Source organism: Leiobunum rupestre, chromosome 6 (genome assembly GCF_980474605.1).
Source record: "Leiobunum rupestre chromosome 6, qqLeiRupe1.1.hap1, whole genome shotgun sequence".
In the NCBI taxonomy this organism is placed as follows: Eukaryota; Metazoa; Arthropoda; class Arachnida; order Opiliones; family Sclerosomatidae; genus Leiobunum; species Leiobunum rupestre.
The window spans coordinates 58,251,620-58,275,271 of NC_143389.1; the positions used below are offsets into that span (position 1 = coordinate 58,251,620).

At 40.6% G+C, this 23,652-nt stretch overlaps 7 protein-coding genes across 11 annotated transcripts; 1 reads left to right on the forward strand and 6 right to left on the reverse strand.

The window, feature by feature from the left end:
- Positions 1–45: 45 nt before the first annotated feature.
- On the reverse strand, positions 46–4,310 carry LOC149942793 (cell adhesion molecule Dscam1-like). 3 transcript variants are annotated; one of them, XM_090178965.1, is made up of 12 exons: positions 4,180–4,310; positions 3,825–4,115; positions 3,638–3,760; positions 2,429–2,602; positions 1,941–2,369; positions 1,713–1,874; positions 1,599–1,657; positions 1,281–1,518; positions 1,103–1,204; positions 844–1,029; positions 456–769; positions 46–394 (listed from the first exon to the last, which is right to left on the reverse strand). In XM_090178965.1, exons 1-12 carry the CDS (start codon positions 4,253–4,255, stop codon positions 311–313), a joined length of 2,238 nt encoding a protein of 745 aa, XP_090035091.1. In that variant the 5' UTR covers positions 4,256–4,310; the 3' UTR covers positions 46–310. The 3 variants fall into 3 exon arrangements, with proteins under 3 accessions (XP_090035091.1, XP_090035092.1, XP_090035090.1); XM_090178966.1 differs by lacking the exons at positions 3,825–4,115; positions 4,180–4,310 and adding exons at positions 2,693–2,806; positions 2,865–3,155 and having other exon boundaries at positions 1,587–1,657; positions 3,638–3,712; XM_090178964.1 differs by having other exon boundaries at positions 47–394; positions 1,587–1,657.
- Positions 4,311–4,385: 75 nt separating this feature from the next.
- Positions 4,386–8,663, reverse strand: LOC149942794 (cell adhesion molecule Dscam1-like). The gene is made up of 12 exons (XM_090178968.1): positions 8,473–8,663; positions 8,113–8,403; positions 7,936–8,052; positions 6,772–6,945; positions 6,287–6,715; positions 6,062–6,223; positions 5,928–5,998; positions 5,623–5,860; positions 5,445–5,546; positions 5,184–5,369; positions 4,802–5,114; positions 4,386–4,739 (listed from the first exon to the last, which is right to left on the reverse strand). Exons 1-11 carry the CDS (start codon positions 8,546–8,548, stop codon positions 4,936–4,938), a joined length of 2,025 nt encoding a protein of 674 aa, XP_090035094.1. The 5' UTR covers positions 8,549–8,663; the 3' UTR covers positions 4,386–4,739; positions 4,802–4,935.
- Positions 7,012–7,633, reverse strand: LOC149942795 (cell adhesion molecule Dscam2-like). The gene is made up of 3 exons (XM_090177515.1): positions 7,555–7,633; positions 7,197–7,487; positions 7,012–7,133 (listed from the first exon to the last, which is right to left on the reverse strand). The coding sequence occupies exons 1-3, from the start codon at positions 7,631–7,633 to the stop codon at positions 7,012–7,014; spliced, it is 492 nt and encodes a 163-aa protein (XP_090033641.1).
- Positions 8,664–8,867: 204 nt separating the features above from the next.
- LOC149942796 (cell adhesion molecule Dscam1-like) lies at positions 8,868–13,486 on the reverse strand. Its single transcript, XM_090179519.1, has 14 exons — positions 13,423–13,486; positions 13,067–13,357; positions 12,664–12,786; positions 11,409–11,576; positions 11,191–11,338; positions 10,981–11,129; positions 10,785–10,916; positions 10,562–10,723; positions 10,159–10,229; positions 9,853–10,090; positions 9,690–9,791; positions 9,444–9,629; positions 9,066–9,379; positions 8,868–8,999 (listed from the first exon to the last, which is right to left on the reverse strand). Exons 1-14 carry the CDS (start codon positions 13,484–13,486, stop codon positions 8,916–8,918), a joined length of 2,232 nt encoding a protein of 743 aa, XP_090035645.1. The 3' UTR covers positions 8,868–8,915.
- A 338-nt stretch (positions 13,487–13,824) lies between these two features.
- On the reverse strand, positions 13,825–20,403 carry LOC149942797 (cell adhesion molecule Dscam1-like). Of its 3 annotated transcripts, none has more exons than XM_090177658.1 (15): positions 20,335–20,403; positions 20,108–20,232; positions 19,716–20,000; positions 19,364–19,489; positions 17,789–17,956; positions 17,133–17,429; positions 16,930–17,061; positions 16,704–16,865; positions 16,583–16,653; positions 16,279–16,519; positions 15,774–15,875; positions 15,528–15,713; positions 14,966–15,112; positions 14,615–14,769; positions 13,825–14,543 (listed from the first exon to the last, which is right to left on the reverse strand). In XM_090177658.1, the coding sequence occupies exons 2-15, from the start codon at positions 20,205–20,207 to the stop codon at positions 14,454–14,456; spliced, it is 2,262 nt and encodes a 753-aa protein (XP_090033784.1). In that variant the 5' UTR covers positions 20,208–20,232; positions 20,335–20,403; the 3' UTR covers positions 13,825–14,453. The 3 variants fall into 3 exon arrangements, with proteins under 3 accessions (XP_090033784.1, XP_090033782.1, XP_090033783.1); XM_090177656.1 differs by having other exon boundaries at positions 14,966–15,115; XM_090177657.1 differs by having other exon boundaries at positions 14,966–15,115; positions 20,331–20,370.
- Positions 20,404–20,853: 450 nt separating this feature from the next.
- Positions 20,854–22,286, reverse strand: mRpS28 (mitochondrial ribosomal protein S28). The gene is made up of 2 exons (XM_090177448.1): positions 21,729–22,286; positions 20,854–21,104 (listed from the first exon to the last, which is right to left on the reverse strand). Exons 1-2 carry the CDS (start codon positions 22,223–22,225, stop codon positions 20,933–20,935), a joined length of 669 nt encoding a protein of 222 aa, XP_090033574.1. The 5' UTR covers positions 22,226–22,286; the 3' UTR covers positions 20,854–20,932.
- An 88-nt stretch (positions 22,287–22,374) lies between these two features.
- On the forward strand, positions 22,375–23,652 carry LOC149942799 (5'-deoxynucleotidase HDDC2). The gene is made up of 6 exons (XM_090177449.1): positions 22,375–22,577; positions 22,636–22,760; positions 22,827–22,929; positions 23,120–23,188; positions 23,280–23,418; positions 23,493–23,652. The coding sequence occupies exons 1-6, from the start codon at positions 22,521–22,523 to the stop codon at positions 23,582–23,584; spliced, it is 585 nt and encodes a 194-aa protein (XP_090033575.1). The 5' UTR covers positions 22,375–22,520; the 3' UTR covers positions 23,585–23,652.

Genomic DNA, 23,652 nt, shown 5'->3' on the forward strand with positions numbered 1-23,652 from the left:
CAATTGTTACTTGTAGTATCGGCAATATTAACCAAGAAATATAGAAAGTCTATGACAGAAATGTTTGATAATGTGTTGAGAAACAGAAACAGGATAATTTTCTAATAATTGGATAATGCAGACGACAGTGCCACTACGCGGAAGAAAAGGATTGTACATGTCTCGAACTGGTGCCTTCCAATCTCAATCAGGATTTTTATCAATTATATAAAATTCTGATAAAGATCGGAAAGCTTTGGTAACTTGTCACAAATGCGGTAGAAACCTAAAGCGGAAAGTCAACAAAAACAAGGAACATAGTTTTTTCATCTTATCGCGAACGACGATTGTGGTCGGCTCTCATAGTTCTCCGACCGTCTCCGTTTTGAAGTCTCGTGTAACTTCCATCGCTTAACTATTTATTAAAAACGTTTTAGAGAATGTACAATTGAAACACTTTGTGCTCTCAAACTTACAGTCATATCCCAAGGCAAATCGTACGCCTCTTCTAAGGTTGGCGGTCTGTGATCGGGTCTCATAGTGCCGGTGTTCATAGTCATTTGGGATGGTGCTTGTGGTGCCGGGGCTAAGGGCATTTTGGCGCAGTAGTCGTACGGGGTCTCCCTGAGAAGGTGGCTAGCAGACTCCAATGCCCTGGTGCGAGCTACGCAAGCCCAGGCCACCACCAGAGTGGACACTACCACTGTCACAGAAATGGCTACTGGTACGATGAAGTACAGACGTAGATAGAAAGGTGTGGCTTCGTTATCTCGAGTTAATGCCTCAGATTCTATTTCATTATTACAATATCAGGAATAGAATGCATTTCAAGGGCTATTCTAAATGCTAAAATTTCTTATTTACGGAAATCCATGGTAGTTTCGGAAACTGTAGGTGAGAAAGAGCTAAGCCCGTGTTCGTTGTACGAAGCCATTCTCAACTCGTACCGGATGTTACCTTCCAGCCCTCTTAGAAGCAACTTCCGTTTACTTCCGGGAATGTGCACCTTCTCGTTCATTTTTCCAGCCCTTCCGTACTCCAGAACAAATTCTATAAAGTTGTTATCAATATTGAATGTAAGTATGATTCTCAAATGATTCAATGAATATTGAAATTTGTTTACGTTTAACGGAGTCTGGTTTAGCTAGGCCATGCACTTCCCATTCTAATTGCAAAGTGTGACTAGTTGATGAAATTATTCTCAACATTGGCGTATTTGGAGGGTCTTCGAAATTAATAATATTCGATTTAGTATGGCGCGATATTAATTTCATATGCCGGCTTAAAAAATGTTCTCTTACTTCCGCTGGAAGTGTAGGCAGATATTTCCGGAGACCAAGGCCCCATTCCCGCCACGTTGATGGCCCGGGCAATGACGTCGTATCGAGTGGAAGGTTGAAGACCAGACAGGGTTAGTTCGGGGTATTTCTGTTCCCTGATTCGAACCATTTCGAAGCGATATGCCAGTTCCACTCCATGTTGGCGAAATCCAACTTGATAACTAGTTAGCCGTCCGTTCCAAGTGTCTTTTGGTGGATTCTATTTTGCATTATAAATGGGAAAATTGGGAAATGTTTCTCAAATCATTTTCTGATAAATGTTTTCACCTTCCAAGTTACTTTCAAACTTGTTGAGTCTATGACGTGAACCGCTACATCCGTCGGTGCTGCGCTTGGCTCTAAAAACATGAACCTTTTCAAACTTGGTCCTCAGTTGTAGAAACTTGACCGTACCTTCTTCATTGGTGGTAAACTCGACGGGGTTAGAGGGAATTCCAGCCCCGACTGAGTTCTCGGCGACTACGGCTACGTGATACTCGGTTCCAGGATGAATCTTCTTCAAGTGACAGGACACTTCTCCGGGGATGTGCACTTCCTGTAATCTTCTACCTTTACCTACAATGCGGAAGCCTTATTAAAACTATCATTTTGCAAAATAGTACATTTCTTTTGGAGGTGTACCATCGTTGGTCCAGTATCGGACTTTGTAGTGAATGACGGGGCTGTTCCCAGAGTAAGGTGCTCTCCAGGACAATCTGGCGAATCTACTTCCTGTCTCTGTGATTTTTACCTCTTTGGGGGCGTCCGGGGGTTCCAAGACGGTCAACTCTGCCGTCCCCGATGTCTCCCCGAATTTGTTCTTGGCCTTACATTCGTAGATGGCGGCGTCCTCCGTCTTCGTGTCTCTGATGACCAACTCCGAAGACACGTACGCCGACTTGATCTCCTCCGTCGCCTCCAGCCTGTCTCCGTGGAAGACTGGCAGGTGTTTCCCCGCTTTCAACCATTCCCAGATGATGGGCGTCTCTCCCTTGGCGCTGCATTTGATCTTTGTCATCTGACCCTTCTTGCTGGTCAGCGTTTGGAAGTTCGTAATTATAACCGGTGGCTCTGAAAAGTAAAGAATTCGTTAATATTTCAAATATTTTAACAACCAGGGATTTATGTACCGTGTACTTTCAATACAGCAGAAGCGGTCAGTTTAGCCCCCACGCCATTGTCCACTTCGCAAGTGTACTGACCAGAATCTTCTACTTGTACGTCGTTGATTAATAGCGTCCCATTTGTGAAAATCTTCATTTTGCCATCACTTTTCAAAGGTGATTTTTCTTTAGATTCATCGGCTGAAATAATTTATTAATTTGCATTTTAAGACATTTTAAGGAATAATGTTCATTAGCTCGACTCTGTACTGATTTATTATTTTCGCTTACAAAATAACCAAGTCACTTTGGGTGCAGGAAAACCTTTGGAATTGCAATGCATGTAACCTGCTTTATATCTTAAAATATCTAAGTCCGCTGGGCTTACCATCATGTAAGGAGGTACTGTTTAAAAAAATTTAACATTTCAAAGCTGGTCATTTCATAAGTATTTCTCCTTTACCTTCTAAATATATCGGAGCAGTCGAGCTAACTTTCCCAAATGGATTGACTATCTCGCACGTATAATTCCCAATATTGTCTGCCTCCAAACTTATTATGATCAAATTAGAGGTGTAGTCGTCTAGTTTATTTACTAAAACATTCTTGTCATTTGGCGATATTTTCCGTCCGTTGTGTAGCCATATTATCGTTAGTGGTTGTGCGCCTTGGTTAACTATACAAACAGCTCTGATTTTGCTCCCCAATGTAATTTTTTTTGGGAATATGGCTACTGGTTCCATTGAAGGCGGTTCTAAAAAATGAGTTTTAGTTGAACACCAAATTAAACTAGTTGTTGTAGTGAAAATAACGAACCACTTAAATTGGGACCAGCCTTTACGTGCAGTATTAGAATCGTCCAAGTAACGCATATAAAAATAGCGTTGAAGGACATTTTTCAAACTTTATGTGTTTAGGGTAAACGTTTCTATACTGATAGTAGATAATTAAATCCGTGGAAGAGTTTGAAGTTGGCTGTTTTCAATGAACTTGGGATTTTTCCCATAAGTTTCCGTGCCTAAGTCTGGTTTCTATCAATGACTTTTATTCAATGGCGGATTATGGTCTTTAGGTGTACAAACAAATCGTAGAATTGAGATCGTAGTGCCACGGTGGCGAAAAAATAGATTGATATGGCAACAATGTTGATTGTGACATATAAGGTATTTTTCCATTTAAAAGCGAATTGACCCTCAGTAAAGAGTCGTACAGAGGTAATTTTCAAACAGTTCTTACAACTTTCCATAAACCAGGCTGTGGTTGGGACCGGGTAACCTTGAGCAGCGCATACCAGCGAGGTTCTGTAACCCACGAGGACATCCAGTGCATTTGGAGGGCTCTGCAACCATTTGGGTGGTCCTAAAAAATACACGTTTAAAGTTTAGCCTTTATTGACATTTTGGAAAGGTGAATCTTAATGTACCTTCAAATTTTAGCTCAATAGTTTGGCTGTCGAAACCTGCTGAGTTAGACGCCACACACGTGAAATTTCCAATGTTCGAAATGTCCACGTTTGTAATTTTCAATCTGACGGCACTTTCATCGTCTTTCTTAATTTCGATGTTCCCTCGGCTCTTCTCAAGTCTCTTACCATTGTGCATCCACAAGATGGAGATGGGATGATCGCCTTCTAATACAGTACAATAAGTTCGAGCTACGCTTCCCGCGTTGGGCTTCGTCGGGATGAAATTCAGTGGCGCGATCTGAGGTTTCTCTATTATAGATTAAATATAGAAGTTAAATCTCTAAATTTATGGAAAGACATTTGTGCCTCTTACGAAAACAGCTGTGCTCCGATACCAAAATACTAAGGACTACGCCCAACATCCAAAGAACTATCTTAAGATCGGCCATCTTTCTTGTTCGTAATGAAGTGGGTTCAAATCTTTAGATTCGTCTATTACTTTGGTTATTCCAAGTTGAGAATACTAACCAAATGGTTGTTTTTTTGGATGGTCGTTTTTTTTAAAAGATCGTTCTTCTAGTAGTACTTATTTGAGAGTTGTAATGTCGTTTGTGCCAATATTCAATGGGTATAACTTAGAAGTAGGGTAGTACGACGCAATTATGTAAACAAAGTGAACGCGACACTGCCACCAAGCGGTGGAAAATAAAATATCATGTTGACATCCGATTTCAATGAAGAGTTCTGTACTGAAATTTTCATTAAAATCGGATAGACCAGAAAAAGTTGAAATATTTTGAAAATTATAGCGAAAGATTAAACTAGAACGAGGAACATTGTCTTTTGATCTTATCGCGAACGTCGGTTGTGGTCAGCTCTCATGGTTCGTCGACCGTCTCCGTTTTGAAGTCTCGTATAACTCCCATCGCTCAACTAGGTTCGAAAAACGAATTAACGCAGTTTACAATCGGAGCTGGTTGTTAATAAAAACTTACCGTCATATCCCAGGGCAAATCATATGCCTCTTCTAAAGTTGGCGGTCTGTGATCGGGTCTCATGGTGCTGGTGTTTATGGTCATTTGGGATGGTGCTTGTGGTGCCGGGGCTAAGGGCATTTTGGCGCAGTAGTCTACGGGGTCTCCCTGAGAAGGTGGCTAGCAGACTCCAATGCCCTGGTGCGAGCTACGCAAGCCCAGGCCACCACCAGAGTGGACACTACCACGGTCACAGAGACGGCGACGGGCACGATAAAGTAAAGACGTAGATAGAAAGGTGTGGCTTCGTTCTCTCGAGTTAATGCTTCAGATTCTGTTTTACAATTAAAGTATTGAAGATAAATTGCGCCATAAAGATAATTTCGAATGATGTATTAATTACGGAAATCCATGGTAGTCTCCGAGACAGTAGGTGAAAAAGAGCTGAGCCCGTGTTCATTGTACGATGCCATTCTCAGCTCATACCGGATGTTACCTTCCAGCCCTCTCAGAAGCAATTTCCGCTTACTTCCGGGAATATGCACCTTCTCGTTCATTTTTCCAGCTCTTCCGTACTCCAGAACAAATTCTATTCATATGTTATGAGTTTTAAAGGTAAGTATGAGTCTCAAATGACTCAATGACGATTTTGAGTTTTGTTTACGTTTAACGTAGTCCGGTTTAGCTAGGCCATGCACTTCCCATTCTAATTGCAAAGTGTGACTAGTTGAAGAAATAATTCTCAGCATTGGCGTATTTGGAGGATCTTCCGAATTGATATTATCAGTTTTAATATGGTGATAATTTATTTTCAAATGACGATATTTCATATATTCAATTACTTCCGCTGGAGGTGTAAGCTGATATTTCTGGTGACCAAGGCCCCATTCCTGCCGCGTTGATGGCCCGGACAATGACATCATATCGAGTGGAAGGTTGAAGTCCAGACAAGGTTAGTTCGGGATATTTCTGTTCCCTAATTCGTACCATTTCGAACCGATAGGCCAATTCTACTCCATGTTGGCGAAATCCAACTTGATAACTGGTCAGACGTCCGTTCCATGTGTCTTTCGGAGGATTCTATTTCGCATTACAAATAGAAAAATGGGCTTTTGTTCTCAAATCATTTTCCGAGCAATGTTTTCACCTTCCAAGTGACTTTCAAACTTGTTGAATCGATGACGTGAACCGCTACATCCGTCGGTGCTGCGCTTGGCTCTAAAATTTGAAAGTTATATCTGTTAAATAGTGGGTTTCTTTTCTTTTAACACTCGACCGTACCTTCTTCATTCGTGGTAAATTCGACGGGGTTGGAGGGGTTTCCAGCCCCGACTGAGTTCTCGGCGACTACGGCTACGTGATACTTGGTCCCAGGGTGGATCTTCTTCAAGTGATAGGACACTTCATCGGGGATGTGAACTTCCTGCAATCTTCTACCTTTCCCTACAGTATTGTGTGCTTAGTAAAGTATTTATTCTGCAATATACGGATTATTTGGAGGTGTACCATCGTTTGTCCAATATCTGACTTTGTAGTGAATCACGGGGCTGTTTCCAGAGTAAGGGGCCCTCCAGGACAATCTGGCGAATCTACTTCCTGTCTCTGTGATTTTTACCTCTTTGGGGGCATCCGGGGGTTCCAAGACGGTCAACTCTGCCGTCCCCGATGTCTCCCCGAATTTGTTCTTGGCCTTGCATTCGTAGATGGCGGCGTCCTCCGTCTTCGTGTCCCTGATGACCAACTCCGAAGACACGTACGCCGACTTGATCTCCTCCGTCGCCTCCAGCCTGTCTCCGTGGAAGACTGGCAGGTGTTTCCCCGCTTTGAACCATTCCCAGATGATGGGCGTCTCTCCCTTCGCGCTGCATTTGACCTTAGTCATCTGGCCCTTCTTGCTGGTCACCGTTAGGAAATTCGTGATAATCACCGGCGGCTCTTTAAAATAAAGAATGGTTAAAACAATTTTTTAAAACCATTTGTATTTTATGTACCGTGCACTTTGAGTAAAGCAATTGCGGTCAGTTTGTCCCCCACGCCATTGTCCACTTCGCAAGTGTATCGACCAGAATCTTCCACTTGTACGTCATTGATTAATAGCGTCCCATTTTCAAATAGTTTTCTTTTCCCACCGACCTTCAAAGGTTGGCTATCACCTAATCCATCAGCTGATATTCATATATGGTCAAATTGATAGTTAAGTATAAGTTTTTACACCATCGTACTTTCGCACTTCACTTACTAAATTGCCAAGATGCTTTAGGTTTTGGGAAACCATTTGCTTTACAATTTAAATACACCGCGCTATGTTTTAATATGTCCATATCAGATGGACTTGACAGCATTTTAGGTGGTACTGTATTGAAAAGTGGTTTTATTTTTATGAAATCAGCATAATTTTATTAACCTTTGCGTGTACCTTCGAGGTAAATCAAAGTGGTTTGACTGTCTTTTCCAAAGGGATTTATCGCCTCGCAAGTAAAGTTACCAATATGATTTGCATTAAGGTTCGGTATGCTCAAAATTGAAGTGTATTCTTGCATTTTATTAATGTGAAGATCCTCATTCATTCCCGTTATTTTACGTCCATCCAAAAGCCATTGAATCGAGATGGGGAGACGTCCACGGCTGACAACGCACATAGCCTGAACCCTACTGCCTAGTTTTAAGCTCTTGGGGAAAACGGCAATAGGATCTATTTTGGGTGGCTCTAAAGGGTTCAATTTCTTATTTACTTTATAATTAACGATACGTTTTAAAATGCGACGATAACATACCATTGTCTGAGCAACTAACAAATTGAAAGGTACCAAAACCAAATATGACCAAAACCGCGAATAAAATTCTGTGATACATTTTTTAGCCTTGTCACGCGTTAATTGTTTCGCTTTGAGGCAATCGCTATATTAAACCTTTCTGAGTCTAATTATTTTAAAGTAATAATATTAAATTGCTTTACTCGCTGTTGTAAGTTGGGTGTGTCGGCTTCAATTGTAATCGAAGTTAATGGCGATATTGTTACATAGTGTTGGTACAACAACGCCACGAGCGGCGAAGTTAACCACTGCACCAACTATATACACTCGAAATTTTTCCTCGAACAGAAGAGAAGTGCGGAAGTGTTTCGGTACAAATAAGCAAATAAAATAGATACTTACACGTAAACCACACAGATTGGGGAATAGGGTACCCAGTAGCTAAGCATGACATTGTCGCCATTTGCCCCACCAAGAGGTCAATGTCAGAAGGTGGACTGTGCTTCCACACTGGAGGCCCTACAATCCAAATATTATTACTTCCAGAATGAGGAGAGGTTTTTTAGAGTTTCTAGTTACCTTCAAACTTGAGAACGACGTTGTGACTGTCGAATCCCGCGGCGTTGCTACTGACGCACGTGTAATTTCCAATATTGGACACGTCGACATTCTTAATTTTAAGTATCACCGACGTCTCATCATTGGCTTTAATTTCCACGTTCCCCGAAGATTTCTCGATTCGTTTCCCATTCCACAACCACACAATTGACAATGGATGGTCACCCTCGATTACGGCGCAGTAAGCCCGAACTAAACTTCCTGCTGAAGGCTTTCGTGGAGCAAAGTTGAATGGTTCGATCTTGGGTTTTTCTGTAAATTTTTAATACATTTCTATGGTAATTAACGTCTATGTCAAGAAAACCTTTATGAAGATCTTACGAAAGGATATTGCTTCCTCAAGAAACACCAAAAGAACCAAGTAACGCAGCAGATAGGGCCTTGTCCCTTTAGCCATTTTATTTGTCAATATTGTTACCCGCAATTCAGGAGAGATGTACGTTGAAGATCAGTTATTTTACGGGGAATATTGACATTTACAATTTATTTAAAACAAATTTGATTAGTGTTTTGACACTTTAACTAGAAAGATGTGCACTTGAGACGCGATTAATTTTTTAAGTGTTCGATGAGAAAATGGAAACGCCTAGTTTGGTAACTCTAAAAACCGCACTGCCACCACGCGGTGGTAAACCTTATGTCACAGTTTTATTTTAGTCCAATCTCAATGAAGATTTCAAAAAGTCATCCTTATGGAGGTTGGACGAAATGCTGCATTCACTTATATTATGAACTAGCAATTTAATGGACAAATAAAAAATGTCTTATCGCGAACGTCGGTTGTGGTCGGCTCTCATGGTTCGCCGACCGTCTCCGTTTTGAAGTCTCGTGTAACTCCCATCACTCAACTAGATTCCGAAAATGATAGATTAGAAACTGCACCATCAAGACAAGCTGTTCTTTATGCGACTTACCGTCATATCCCAGGGCAAATCATACGCCTCTTCTAAAGTTGGCGGTCTGTGATCGGGTCTCATTGTGCCGGTGTTCATAGTCATTTGGGATGGTGCTTGTGGTGCCTGGGCTAAGGGCATTTTGGCGCAGTAGTCGTATGGGGTCTCCCTTAAAAGGTGGCTGGCAGACTCCAGTGCCCTAGTGCGAGCCACGCAAGCCCAGGCCACCACCAGAGTGGACACTACCACGGTCACCGAGACCGCTACTGGCACGATGAAGTAGAGACGCAGATAGAAAGGTGTGGCTTCGTTTTCTTGAATCATTGCTTCCGATTCTGTTTTTAATAGATAGAAAAACTTATGAAATAGAAGAATTGCATTTGAGGTAAGAACACTTACGGAAATCCATAGTTGTCTCTGAGACTATGGGCGAGAAAGCGCTGAGTCCGTGCTCATTGTAGGAAGCCATTCTCAGCTCATACCGGATGTTACCTTCCAGCCCCCTTAAAAGTAATTTCCTCTTACTTCCGGGAATGTGCACCTTCTCGTTCAGCTTCCCCGCTCTTCCGTACTCGAGAACAAACTCTATCCGTGACAAGAATTGTTAAATATTTACTTTCTATGTCCGTAAGTAACATAGTTTACGTTTGACGGTGTCCGCTTTTGGTGAGCCATGAACGTCCCATTCCAATTGCAAAGAGTGGCTCGTGGAAGACACCACTCTCAACTGCGGTGATTTCGGGGGATCTAGTCGAGGTTTTATTTTGGTATTAAATCATAAAATTAATCCCAAAGATGATCGACGTACTTCCGGTGGAGGTCGTGGCTGTGATCTCTGGCGACCAAGGCCCCATGCCCGCTTCGTTGATGGCTCGGACGATGACGTCGTAGCGGGTCGCTGGGTCCAAGCCGCTCAATGCCAGCTCCATCAATTTTGCGTCCCTGGCGCGGACCAATTCGAACCTGTAGGCTAGCTCGGTTCCGTGCTTTCGAAATCCTACTTGGTAACTAGTCAAACGACCATTCGATGTATCTTTAGGAGGCGGCTGAAAACCGATCAACCTATATTATTACACCGAATGGTACGATTGGTATAATTAATTTCTCAATATACCTTCCAAGTAACTTTCAAAGAAGTTGATTCGGTCACTTGGATTGCAACGTCGGTCGGCGGGGCACTTGGCTCTAAATACCAGTTTAGTTTTTGCGTTATAACTTAAGTCTAAAATTATAATTAATATGTGTGTAATTTAGTGTAAATAGTTATAGTTATTTGTGGAGTGACATTGAATTGACGTCAATCACGTCAGAGGCAAAAAGAAAAATACTTTACTTAAAAACAAATTACTACTAAATGTCCTTGCACGCGTTCACTAATAACTTAGTCTGTAGTGCATCTAAAATGGGTGATCTCTCAGCAAATATTTATCACGCGTAAAATAGGGAATTAACACACTTAAGTGATATATAATTATTAGTTATAGTTAAAAGTATCGAGCCTTGACCCTTAACCATACCTTCTTCCGAGGTGGTGAATTCTAAAGCCTGAGATGGTGTACCAGAGCCGACGGAGTTTTCTGCAGCCACAATGGCGTAATAGCGAACCCCGGGATGCAGTTTGTTGATCAAAGTGGTGGTTTCTTCCTTCACTTGGACCTCTTGTAGTCGACGTCCTTTTCCTAAAAGACATCACTTGATCAGTTGATCAGTTGAGGTTTTCACGTTGTTACCGAGATGCACCTTCGTTTGTCCAATAGCGGACGTTGTAATGTACCACCGGGGTGTTTCCGGAATATGATGGTTTCCATAGTAATCGTACGAATCTGCTTCCGGATTCGGCTACTTTCAAATCAACCGGTGGCTGAGGAGGTTCTGATTCCGAAAGATAAATTTTATATGTGTCCTTGATTAAGTCTTCTTAAAAAAATTTACAAACCCAAAACGGTAAGTTCCAAAGTCCCCGATGTTTCGCCAAATTTATTTTTGGCCTTGCAAAGGTAAATACCGGCGTCTTCTGTCTTGCTATCTCGTAGGACCAACTCTGACGTTACGAATCCCGGTTTGTGTTCTTCGGTAATTTCGTGTCTGAATTCGGTAAAAGTAATTGATTAAATGTCTTCCGTAATTACGTCGATTACCTATTTACCTATCCCCGTGAGACATTCCCAATAGCTTATCTTCCCTGCTCCATTCCCAGATGATGGGAGTTTCCCCTTTAGCTTTGCACACCAGTCGCGTCAGTTCGCCCCGTTTGCTGGTGATAGTCTGAAACTCCGAGATCATAATCGGTGGCTCTGATTAAACGAAGAACTTTGTAAGAAGATTGTATTTAATATTTATATCCCCTTTTGGGGTGATTTTTACCGTGAACTCTAAGTTGCAAAGTGGCGGTCAGTTTCTCTCCTACTCCGTTGTCCACTTGGCACAAGTACTTTCCGGCGTCTTTCTCGTTGACGTCGCTAATGACCAAAGTCCCGTTCTCCGATACTCTCCTACGAACGTCGTTCCGCAGAATTTGAATCGAATCTTCGGCTAAATTTACGTAGATGGTTTTATGATTGTATGATTAGTATAATTAGTTCTAACAGAGACGTACAATGGAACCACGAGGTGGTGGGTTTGGGGTAACCTTTCGCGACACAAGGTATTTCGACCTGTCGCCCGACCAGAACATCTTTATCGGAAGGTTTTACGAGCCAAGTTGGGGGGACTGAAATTTAAAATATAAGTTTGCCGTTTGAAAGAAGCGCGTGGTGTGTTGTAGCCCACAGCTATTTGAAACTTAACACACTTTCCAAGTAGATGGGAATGGTGTAACTGTCCATCCCGAAGGCGTTTGAGGCGTAACACGAAAAATTGCCAATATCGTCAACGTTAATTCCAAAAATAGCCAAACTAGACGAGTAATCATGAATGGCAATACGATAGTGTTTTCCATCGTGTTTTATTTCTTTATTGTTTAGCATCCAGTTAATGGTCATGGGTAGGTCACCTTGCGATACTACGCACAAAGTGTTTGCCCTTCCACCCAACTTCTGCGTTTTCGGAGTAAAAGCGAATGGTTCTACTTTTGGTTGTTCTGAATATAAAATTTCATTGCCTTTAGAAATTACTCAATTTTCGAATTTTTTCATAAACAATTCTACTCACCGTGAGATTTACCATAACATATTATTGCCAATAATAAAAATATGACATTCAAACATTTATTAGAAACCCCGTTCTGTATTTTAGCCATGGCGCAACAAAGATGGCTTCCCACCGTTGCTCTATTTAGCACCGCGCCCAAGAAAAGGTTATTTGGGTTTTAACTCTTCTAGCTTTTATTTACCTATACCAAATCACTGTTATTCGTTATATTGGGAGTTTAACTATCGGTATTAATAATTTTGGGTCGTGTTTTGGACTATTTGAAGAATAATGAACCAAAATATCAGCAGCGTCCGACCTTAGTGCGTCTGAATAGAGAAGTTTGGGACGATCACGGGACAAGCTTGCCAGAGAGATTCTTCACTTATTTGGATTTAGGCGCGGTTTATAAAATAATTTGAGGAAGTCCACTGTGGTATCCATTGTCATTTGGTTAAAGTTATTGAGAAAATCTAAGCGGTTGGCTTACAAGGGCTTCGGCTCCATGTTGAAACTGGTGGCGGGTAACCGGTGGCGTCACAAAGGAACGACGTCGTTCGACCCTGAAGAATATCAACTTGAGCTGGAGGTTGGTTCTTCCATTTTGGAGGACCTTAAATTTACACTCTTGTAAGACAATTCTCTTAAGCTAGAGATAAGAGAGAAAGTATATAAGTGGAATAGCAGCACTGGCTTGGAGAAGACATTGCAATGTAACATGAAGTTGTAAAGCTAGGGGTTTGCGTGGGGTACTTCCGGTGAATGTATATTTCGATAATCGAGGGCTTAAGTCATAACATTACCGAATGTTACTACGTCTACAGTGCCTCTAGTCGATACATCGACCGAGTTTCTATTCCTCTTAAATATTTTCTATGGTATCTTGGCTTTACCTTCGAAAGTTAACGCGACGGTGTGACTATCAAAACCAGCCGCGTTTGAGGCCAGGCAACTATAGTTTCCAATATTTGCAAAACTGAGGTCATGTATCTTTATCATTAGTGAAGTTTCGTCAAATAATTTGACCTCCACGTTCCCTTCGGACTTGTCGACACGTTTGCCGTTAAAGAGCCACGACATAGACATTGGATGAGAGCCTTCACTAGCCAAACAAAGTGTCCTAACCATATTTCCGGCTTGCGGTTGCTTCGGTGAAAAATTGAATGGATCCACTTTGGGTTTAACTGTAAGGACACCAGGTATTTATTACAATTTACAAAATCTTCAAAATGACATATTTCAAACTAACCGAGTCCGCTAACCAACATCACGAAAGTTGTTAGTAGAAGGACACTCCCTTTTCTGTAATCCATCATCGAAGTAACGGATGTACGTTCAATTCAAAGAAAACCCTTAATTTTACAGATATTTTTAAAATGGGAAATCTTCGGAATAATTCCGTAAGTCAATAATACTTATATTTACTTTCTTAAAAATTTCGAATGATCGCGAATCTAGGAAGAAGCTGCTATTATTCTCTACAACTCGGAGTTGCTAAAGATGGCGACGACTGTGTCTGGTTTATCGCTATTCGATGTTAAAGAACGTCCCGTATCCCCCTTTCGGAAGGGTCCCTTTGGTACCTCAGCAACCCCAAAATAATTTATACGGGTTCGACCATTTCGATTTTTAAAAAGTCATTTTTAATCGCTTAAATTGCATCACGAAGTACATCGAGTATTGCCAGGTATTGAAAATGTTATATCGTGTATAAAGATTATTGAAAGATACGTTTTGAAATGGGTAAGACCCGCCACAAATCCATCCATGGGTTTCTCGTTTTCATAGGGGTTAACTAGGCAGTTTAATAGATAACTAAGTTTATTTTTGTATATAAAAGTCATGGAAACTAAATGTTAACGTGAAATAGTTCTTGCAAAGCGTAAATGAGTCAACGACTAGCTTAATATTGCATTCAAATAAATTAGCTCGGGGTGAGCTGTGTAATGTGTATTGTCTTCCGCGCAAATTAAAATAAACTTTTAAAATAAATTTGTTGAAATATTTGGTATAAAGTTGCAGTGTTCGATTTGGCAGCAATTCCTTTGAATCAAAGGTTCTATCGCGAAAGGAATGTTACAAAACAAGAGGAGGCCTTCGTACCAGAAGAGAGCTAACGTTACCGTACTCTGGTACCATCTTACACACTCGACCTGCCCTAATTTAATACTTATTCCGAAAGATATGGCACTCAATCTCCCTTTAAACCACAATTACTGTCTCCTAATATTAAATATTCAAAAGTAGTAAATATTCATTTTGTTCGGAACGGATTTGAGCTTAGCGGGATCTCCTGTTCTGGTCGTTCTTGACGTGTCCCAAGGTCCTTCGTCCGTCACCGCCCAGACGAGTGTAGCTTCCGTCTCCCAACTGAAACACGACATTTCATTTTGGAGGTTAAATTAGGTCAAACATTGGGCTATCGTTGTGTTCTATCTCACGGTCATGTCCCACGGCATATCGTATGCCTCCTCTAAGGTTGGTCCCGAGGTCATATGGTGCTCCCTTAGCGTGGGTACTTGGATGGTACCGTTCTGAGCTTGCAACATGGGCTGCTTGTAATCGTAGACAGGTTCCCGGAGTAAATTACTCGCGGCTGTAGAAAGAAATCCTTTGTTGATACAATTCTTAAGATCAAACCATAAGTCTATAAATATATTCCATGAGTGTGTCAGTTAGCTATGTATATGGAGTTACGTAGAATTTACGTCATAGTAAAATATTTAGCATACGGAAGACAGGGAATTGACACGCTTATGTGAAATATAATCATAAATTTATCCAACTACTACCTTCCAGCGCTCTGGTGCGAGCCACGCAAGCCCAGGCCACCACCAGAGTGGACACGACCACGGTGACGGACACAGCAACCGGAACGATGAAGTAGAGACGCAAGTAAAAGGGTGTGGCTTCGTTTTCTCTCGTTAATGCTTCGTGATCTACTTATGGTTGAAATAAACCAGATATGTTTAATAATAGTTAAAGTTGGACTAATTAAAACAGGAACATTTCGGCTTCCTTCAAACATAAAAGCTTATTCCAAACTCCATATCAGCTAAAGAATGTGTAACCCAGTATGCGGATGCGCGAAGGTGTCACACTTAGCGATCCTGTTAGCTAGAGTTTCCTGTTGACCTTTTTTACGTCTGTTTTTGAAATCGAAATAGTAATACCGTTACTAGCGTAGCTTACGCCATTCTTCAAAAGGGACCATTTCTGATGCCTTGCAGTCGCTGTTATGCTTTCCCGATAAATGTATGGGAATAATTTTTAGATCGTTCACTTGGCAACAACACCAAAACGTCTCAGTATTAATTAGTCCTAAAAATAATCAAAGGGGGTTGATGGCGTTACTTATTTCCATCGTTGTTTCGGAAACTGTCGGCGAGAAAGGGCTCTGTCCGTGTTCGTTGTAAGAAGCCATTCTTAATTCGTAGCGCAGGTTGCTGTCCAGCCCCCTCAGTTGCAATTTCCTCTTAGAGCCCGGAATGTGAACCTTCATGTCCATTTTTCCCGCTTTGCCATATTCCAACAAAAATTCTAAAGGGAATCGTTAACTTTCAAATACAGCTTTCTTTTTTTAAACAAATATTTTTTTACGTTTGACTGAGCCTGGGCTAGGGTTTCCTGGAACTTCCCATTCCAAGAGTAAAGTGTGGCTGGTGGAAGACACTACCTTCAATTGGGGTGTCTTGGGCGGGTCTGAATGAATGGGAAGCGTCAGAATAAGCTCTTTCATTTTTCGAGCATTAGTATGACCAGGAATTCATAACGCTACTCGAACATTGACGAGACGTTTTCGCGTCAGATTTAAGAATGATAGTTTTAATCCTTCATGGATCAATGGTTAACTGGATAGATTTTACGATGGTCATTTTAAATTCGCCAGGAACGAACCCGTGTTTTTTTAAATTAATTTTCACGTGTGTTTATATTCCTAGCATCTTCCATTTTTATCGGTGGACGAAATCTGCAACCTTTCAAAAGCTAATCAAATGTGAAAACTTCGACGTAAGACAGTGTAAACGCCAATTAGCCACAACCCACAAATTTCCGTGAATAAATTATATTCCTAGTAACGTTATGGATTCCTGGTATGACCTACTGCCGCTAGAGGTGGATGCGAGTGCCTCGGGTGACCAAGGTCCCATTCCTGCCGCGTTGATGGCACGCACGATGACGTCGTAACGCGTGGATGGATCCAAACCGGATAAGGTCAACTCCATGTTGTTTCTCGAGTCGGAAGCCCGCACCATTTCGAACCTGTAGGCCAGTTCCGTACCGTGCTTCCGGTAGCCTATTTGGTACGAAGACAGCTTGCCGTTCCAAGTGTCTTTCGGAGGAGACTATTGGCATTTCCAATCGCATTTAACAAATGTTTAATATTTATCAGCACGTAAAATACTAACCTTCCAGGTGATTTTCAAACTGGTTGAATCAGCCGAGTATATTGAGATGTCCGTTGGGGGACCGCTAGGTTCTAAAAGTACCCGAATTAGGCAAAATTTATTGAGTGGTAATTATCCTAACCTTCTTCGGTGGTTCTAAACTCGATGGCCGACGATGGGTTGCCGGCACCAACGGCATTTTCGGCGACCACAGTGGCGTAGTAAGTGACTCCTGGGTGTAGTTTATTGAGCACAGTAGTCGTCCCACCAGGTACTTGAACTTCTCGTAGCCTGCGCCCTTTACCTGGAAATATCCGACTTCAAAATACACGTATATTTGATGTTTTATTGAAAGTCATCTCCGGTACCATCGTTTGTCCAGAATCGAACGTTGTAATGGAGAACGGGGCTGCTCTCGGAGTAAGACGCTCTCCAGGAAAGTCTGACGAACCGACCGCCAGTTTCTGTAGTTTTGACATCGGACGGTGGCCTCGGAGGCTCTGTTTAGATAACATACCATTTATCTTTGTTTAATTTTGAGCATTGTAAGGGAATAGCGTTTTATCGGTACCTAAAACGACTAATTGTAGAGTTCCAGCAGCTTCTCCAAAACGGTTCTTCGCTATGCATTTGTAGATTCCCGCGTCCTCTGTTCTGGTTTCCCTGATGACCAATTCGGAGGCCACGAAGCCGGGTTTGCGTTCTTCGGACGTTTCGAATCTATCTCCGTGCAGAATTCCCAGTTGTTTGTCTCCTTGGCTCCAGTCCCACACTATTGGCGCCTCGCCTTCTGCCCGACATTTGATCTTGGTCGTCTCTCCCCTTTTGCTGCTCAAAGTTTGAAATTCGCTCAAAATAATCGGAGGTTCTGAACGGCAAAATTATTATCTACATTCGTCCCCTTTAAAGGAGCAATCTTTATGAATAGATGCTTCAATAAAACCCTCTTTTATCGTCCACGATCCAACCCCTCGTAGTCAAGTGGGGAACACTGGTTGATCGAGTAACGGGTCAGCCTGGATGCAAAATTATCCGTTAGGTCTAAGACCATTTTTTTTGTGTTGGCGCTCGCCGTTTTGGCATTTTTACCAGCTTTTGTTCCTGGCACCGCTTTAAGCTTAAACGGCAAGGACTATATAAAGAGTTGCTTTTACGTCCAACGTAAAATTATTTCCTAGCTTATTGTTGGATCGGTTTTATTGAAGCGTCTATTACGTTGAGACTGACCGTGCACTCTAAGGTTGGCAGTGGCCACGAGTGGCTGACCAACACCATTTTCAATCTGACAAATGTATTTTCCAGAATCTTTGATGTTGACGTTGCTGATGGTTAAAGTTCCGTTTTCCCAAAGCCGTTTCCGGACGTCGTTGGCTATTATTTCCGATTTAGTGTCCGCTGCAATGCACGACAAACTTTATAAAATCCCATTTGGAGTAATTTATCTAAATAAAATCAATTCCCAGTGTCCATATACGTTTCGAGACGGCTATACTGTAAGTAAACTTACGATTTAACCATTTGACCTTGGGATGCGGATAGCCTTTAGACAAACAGTCGAAGGACGCAGTTCCTCCTCGGAGGACATCTTGGTCCTTTGGACTTCCGACCAAAACGGGAGGTACTATAAAACGTTTTGTACCGTTTGGTTTCATTTTCCATGAATACATTAATGGTTTTGGTTTCTGAGTTATACCTTGAATTATAATGGAAGCGGTGTACCTCTCCGTTCCAAACGGGTTTTTAGCGTCGCACGTATAATTCCCTAAATCGTCAGCGTCCAAATTGAAAATACTCAATGTCGATAAATAGTCGTGTGGTTTAGTCACTACTATCCTTTTATTGTCAAACGAGAGTTTCTCGTTATTTCTTCGCCACGAAATATCAAGTGGTAGAGCACCCTCCGTTACCACGCAAGCAGTCGTGACCCTGCTTCCCAGAGAAGGCTTTCTGGGTGAAAAACTAAATGGATCTATCCTCGGTGCTTCTATTTTTAACGTGAAATTGAGATTAAAAGCTTGTTTTCACTAGGCAAACTAGACTTAGGGCTAATTTTCATTATGACAACAACGACATGACAGCGAGCGTCGACAAATAAAATTATTTGGTATTTTTATACTAGTGAAAACCCAGGCTTTCGACCTAATGAATATTTTAAAAATTGACGCCAGCCGTAGCGGCGTTTTTTACACCAATGAAAAATATTCTTTAGGCCTAGTAAAAGCTTTTAATGAAAACCAGCATTTATTATGTATTTATTTTCAAAATATTTCTATGGTGTTTGGGCTTTTTACCTGACGCGAAACAAATTATAATGCATGGAAGAATGGCTAATGCGCGAATCATTCTCGTAGTTCGATCAAATTCTTGTAGATCGGTATAAACACTTCCCTCTGCTCGGTATATCGACAGATATTAACTTCAACTGCGTCGATGAATGTTATTTTTGCAAAATGTTTATAGATAATGACCTTTTTGGAACTGAGCGAATATTACGCTATCAAATTATTCGATTGCTTAACAATTTTACGATCATTTGAGTTGGATATAATTAAAATTTAGGGGAGAATAAGAGAAATAGATTTAGCTGGTTCGGGGATGCGATCGCGATGGCGGCTCTGTAACCACGCCCGAACAGGATGATGTCTTGAATGCGGTAAGATAGGAATTCGACCACGCCAGAACGGGCATTCGGGGAATATTCGAGCGGGATATTCGATTTTGGCCAAAACGATCTCGGCGCATATCGGACACTGAGAATCTCGAACTTTGAAAATACCATTTTCTCCCGTGGCTTTTACTTACAACCATCACCGTATTTCCAGCGAGTGGCAGGAGGTGGATAACCGGATGCTTTGCAGTGCAAGGAGATCACGCTACCAGCGAGGGCGTCCAAATGCTCCGGTGGTGATGTCGTCCATTTGGGTGCCCCTGTAAGGTCACAAAATTAATAAGGTTATTTCGCACGTTTCTAAATGCCTTTTAACAATTCCGGGAGTCTAAGATATGGCGTAACGCCGTGTTTATTATCTGCGGTGTTTGAGGAATGTGAGCGCCAAAACGAGTACACCGGCGCTAAATTCGAAAGTTCAAATTTTCTGTATACGGTTTGTTAATCTGAGGGGTGGCCTAAAATTATTTAAAAATGACTTTTAACCTTGAAATTTTAGAGGAAGAGTGTAGGTATCAAATCCAGCCGAATTGATGGCTTGACAAGTGTAGTTTCCAATGTCTTTAAAGTCTAAAGACTTGATTTTGATACTCATCGACATTTCGTCAAAATGTTTGGTTTCTACATTATCTCGTTCGATTTTCTTGCCATCGTGAAGCCACGAAATAGTCATTGGTAAATCTCCTTTCGAGACAGAACACATCGTCCGAACGGTAATGCCTGCTTCAATATTTCTCGGTGAAAAATGAAACGGTTCAACTTTCGGTAATTCTGCAAGCGAATGTTTAGTGTTAATTATTTATTATTATTGTCAATTTGCATATTTGTATTATTAGGGGATTTTAAAATAACCGAAAACGCCATTAAATGATATATACCTGTAGCTACGGTCCTGTACAATTGTAGAACTAGTTGTAAAACTACCATCTGGTAGAACCAAGCTCTTTCGGGTCGGGAGATGAAAAGGAGTGGAGCCATTTTTTCCTTGGGTTCCCTTCACACTCTATAATGGCGATAATGAAAAATGTTTTTCGGAATATTGTGAAAACTACCGAACCGAATCGGTTCGACCATGCGTCAAATTAAAGAGGGCATTCGTACCTACCTTTCGATGTAAAATTTAACCTGATAGACGGATTAGTTTTAATTTAATTTCTAACATTAATCTCAGCCGACGTCATCGGGAAAAGCGTCTCTCCAGAGTCGCCCCGGCTTCTATTGAGGTTCACTTTCGGGTTTCGTTCCACTGTCCTTTCCAGCGATGCGAACCGCGTAGTAGGAAATGTTACGTTTAGTAGGAGCGGGAAAATAAACTGTATAAAATTTAAATTTAATTTCATTAACTTTTTATTTCAGTGATAGAAATTATGTTACATTTATTATTATATATAAAAACGTTTTAACGTGTAAATTTTAAAATAGACTTCAATGTCAAAAAGTTGCAATAAGATTATGCTCATTATTATTTCAAATTAAGCGCTGAATTTATTGGCAGGTTATTTTCCCTTTAAGAAATAGTATGTCTCGTAATTTAACGGCTCACTAGCGCCATCTACATTGGCGGGGAGTTATAAGCTTATCACAGAGGCAAATATTTTCGCGGTACAACTTTGATAAGCTTATCTCTGATAACGAAACAGGCTTTGTTAGAGGATGAAACTGTTTAATGATACTATTTTTACACATGATTTGGTTTACAATAATTAACTGGCGACATTTCGACCTATATTGGCGTCTTTCAATGGCGAATAGATTAGACCAAGTAGAGTGGCGTCTGCTTCCAAAATTGTAGTGTCTTTTTCAGCTCCCAAAAATCTGGAGGACAATTCCAAATCGTGGAGAAGTATACGTACTTTTGCCCCACGGACGTAGTACCTATTGTAAAATTTATAAAAATAAGCTATTAGCAATAGGGATAAACCCCTGAAACTGAAAATTGGAGTTATAATACTTAGGTCAGGGGATTGGTCTATTTATAACCAAATTTAAGGGCAAAGCAAGTAATTTTCACCATTGGTGAAAAACCAAATATAGATAAAATTTGCCATGACCACCGTCATATGACCAGCTAAATCAATTCAATACTGAGTTTCAAACAAGCTATTTAAAACATTCAACGCTAGTTATTCAGATACAGTAACAACATGGATTGAGGTTTTAAGGGCTTTTAACCACTGCTAGAGTATAATCAATTCATTTTCTTCTTCTTCTTCGTTTAACCTGGTTTTATCACAAAAGCTAGCAAGTAACAAGTAACTTCCAAACTTGTTTTAAACCAACTATGGTTGAAATCTGATAAAAATTACTCAAGTCAGTTTTAACTGTCATATTCACCATGGCCTATGTCAGGTTTCAGTAATGGGAAACGTGTAGTCATCTATCTATTGTTGGAGGTGGGAATATCTCATAATTGTAACAGAAGTTTGTCATGCAACATATTTCTGCCATTATATGCCCGTTCACTTGCGTTACCCTTTATGCGTTCATTTGGTGTCTTACTCTGGATTTTTCGATGGTTTTATGCAAACACAATGAAACTTTCCCCCAAAGTCAATATACAGGTCATGTTGCACCACTTGAAAAATTTTACCAACAACTACCCGACCATTGGGATCACCAAGTTGCATTAACTTTGAGTTTCTTAGCAAAGTGGGAAAGGGTAGATCGGGTTCAGCGCGTTTAGGTTTTGAAGTCTCAATTTTAGGCAAATGTTTTTGAGCAGCTACTTGCTCGTGAACGTCGATACTTTGAAATTTCTCGAATGCTTGCGCAAACCCGGTCAGTCCTTTTTCTAAACCTAATTCCTCTCTTTCTTCGTCCGTCACTTTCGACACTTGACTCGATTTAAGTATCGTAATATTTCCTGATTCTTTATCAGTCGAGTCGCTCGAAAATCTGGCTTCGTGTAGTATACTTTGAAGACGAAAACCATTACGATTTACCATTAAAAATGGCTTCATTTTCGACATAACCGACAAAATAGTAACCGCCGCCATGATTTTACTCACTAGCTCTCTAGCAGACGACGAGTAAATTCCGGTTTTCCACTTTTCCTTTATAGATGTCACTACGGTCCCTTAAGCTTGTCAGAAAATCGAAAACTCATTTTTAGTTCGGGAATCGGGGAATTTTTGATTTTTTGCGTGAGTGGTGTCTTCATATTCAATATTCTGAACGTGGTTTTTGTTTGAAACGACACAATCGTTTTTACGCTTTGTTGGATCACTTTTGTGTGACATTTCTAAAAATTCGTTAGTTAGAATTGGACGGAATTTTTGGGAAATATATAAAATGGCAAATAACTCCAGCAATATTTACGAGTTTATGGTTCTAATTGGAGAACTCAAAGTATGTGAACAAAACAATTTTGTTTTAAACGGTTTATTTTATGATATCGTTAATTTAGAAATCAAAACGAACTGGATGGGTGTTAAATGGCATTGAAGATCCAGAATGTATCGCCGGACACATGTACCGCATGTCCATTATGACTTTTTTATTCCACGATGATCCTGTTGTCAATAAAGAAAAGTAAGTATTGTACATCAAAAGCTAATTTGGTTTTTCTCTGTGTTTATGATAATGTAAAATTTTAAGGTGTATGAAAATGGCATTGGTGCACGACTTAGCCGAATGTATTGTGGGAGATCTAACTCCGCATTGCGGAGTATCTAAAGAGGAGAAGCATAAAAGAGAACGAGTAAGATAAATTGTAAGGGCTTTAAAAAATCCCTTAAAATTAATATGTATAGTGTTATGGTAATATTTTTTTTAAATAAGTTTCATTAAACTATGTTTAGAAATAGTCTGGCCCCACTTTTGCTTTGGCTTTGAAAATGTGAGGAATTTTATTGCTAAAACAATTGAGATATTTGAAACTTTTGAAATAGGATGCCATGGACTATATCTGCTCATTGGTGAGACCAGAAGTTGGAGATGAGATCAAGAATCTATATCTGGTAAAGGAGTTTTCATTACTTTATCAACTATGCATTGTTCTTTGATTTGTTTGATTATATTAGTGGATTGTTAAAATTGTTTTGGTTTTAGGAGTATGAATCGCAGACAACATCAGATGCCAAACTTGTAAAGGACTTAGACCGTTATGATATGATTCTTCAGGCATTTGAATATGAAAAAAAAATGGGGAAACCTAAATTTCTCAATGAGTTTTTTACTGCGACAGAAGGTACAAATCTATTACTTTTTACATGTTAATTACTTCATTTGTCACCATAGTATACATGGTTTGATTTTTGTTAGGCTTATTTCAAAATGCAATGGTGAAGGATTGGGTCAAAGACTTGAACGAAAGAAGAGATAAATATATAGGTGAAATTAAACCTAACGAGTAAATATAACAACTCCACTATTAAGCTGTACTTAGTTTTATCCTTGTGATACTAAAAGTGTTGTAAAAGTT

Bases quoted from the DNA above. Each gene is read 5' to 3' on its own strand.
- LOC149942799 (XM_090177449.1), top strand. From the start codon at position 22,521: ATGGCAAATAACTCCAGCAATATTTACGAGTTTATGGTTCTAATTGGA. The intron at 22,578-22,635 runs GTATGTGAACAA...TCGTTAATTTAG, and splicing joins TTCTAATTGGAGAACTCAAA to AAATCAAAACGAACTGGATG. The intron at 23,419-23,492 runs GTACAAATCTAT...GATTTTTGTTAG, and splicing joins GTTTTTTACTGCGACAGAAG to GCTTATTTCAAAATGCAATG.
- LOC149942797 (XM_090177656.1), bottom strand. From the start codon at position 20,207: ATGGCTCCACTCCTTTTCATCTCCCGACCCGAAAGAGCTTGGTTCTAC. The intron at 20,001-20,107 runs GTATATATCATT...ATTCGCTTGCAG, and splicing joins GTACAGGACCGTAGCTACAG to AATTACCGAAAGTTGAACCG. The intron at 15,876-16,278 runs GTAGGTCATACC...CCATTCATTCAG, and splicing joins CGCATCCACCTCTAGCGGCA to ACCCGCCCAAGACACCCCAA.
- LOC149942794 (XM_090178968.1), bottom strand. From the start codon at position 8,548: ATGGCTAAAGGGACAAGGCCCTATCTGCTGCGTTACTTGGTTCTTTTG. The intron at 6,224-6,286 runs GTACACCTCCAA...ACAATACTGTAG, and splicing joins CAGATATTGGACAAACGATG to GGAAAGGTAGAAGATTGCAG. The intron at 5,115-5,183 runs GTAATTAATACA...ATTGTAAAACAG, and splicing joins GGAGACTACCATGGATTTCC to AATCTGAAGCATTAACTCGA.
- LOC149942795 (XM_090177515.1), bottom strand. From the start codon at position 7,633: ATGTATCACAGAATTTTATTCGCGGTTTTGGTCATATTTGGTTTTGGT. The intron at 7,488-7,554 runs GTATGTTATCGT...TGAACCCTTTAG, and splicing joins TGTTAGTTGCTCAGACAATG to AGCCACCCAAAATAGATCCT. The intron at 7,134-7,196 runs GTACACGCAAAG...TTTTCAATACAG, and splicing joins CACTTTGATTTACCTCGAAG to TACCACCTAAAATGCTGTCA.
- LOC149942793 (XM_090178964.1), bottom strand. From the start codon at position 4,255: ATGGCCGATCTTAAGATAGTTCTTTGGATGTTGGGCGTAGTCCTTAGT. The intron at 4,116-4,179 runs GTAAGAGGCACA...AATCTATAATAG, and splicing joins ATCGGAGCACAGCTGTTTTC to AGAAACCTCAGATCGCGCCA. The intron at 2,603-3,637 runs GTAAGAACTGTT...AAATTATTTCAG, and splicing joins AGCCTGGTTTATGGAAAGTT to CCGATGAATCTAAAGAAAAA.
- mRpS28 (XM_090177448.1), bottom strand. From the start codon at position 22,225: ATGGCGGCGGTTACTATTTTGTCGGTTATGTCGAAAATGAAGCCATTT. The intron at 21,105-21,728 runs GTAAGACACCAA...ATTTTACAATAG, and splicing joins AAACCATCGAAAAATCCAGA to GTACTACGTCCGTGGGGCAA.
- LOC149942796 (XM_090179519.1), bottom strand. From the start codon at position 13,486: ATGGATTACAGAAAAGGGAGTGTCCTTCTACTAACAACTTTCGTGATG. The intron at 10,917-10,980 runs GTTTGTAAATTT...TTTCGGAATCAG, and splicing joins TTTGGAACTTACCGTTTTGG to AACCTCCTCAGCCACCGGTT. The intron at 10,230-10,561 runs GTATGGTTAAGG...ACTGGTATTTAG, and splicing joins ATTCACCACCTCGGAAGAAG to AGCCAAGTGCCCCGCCGACC.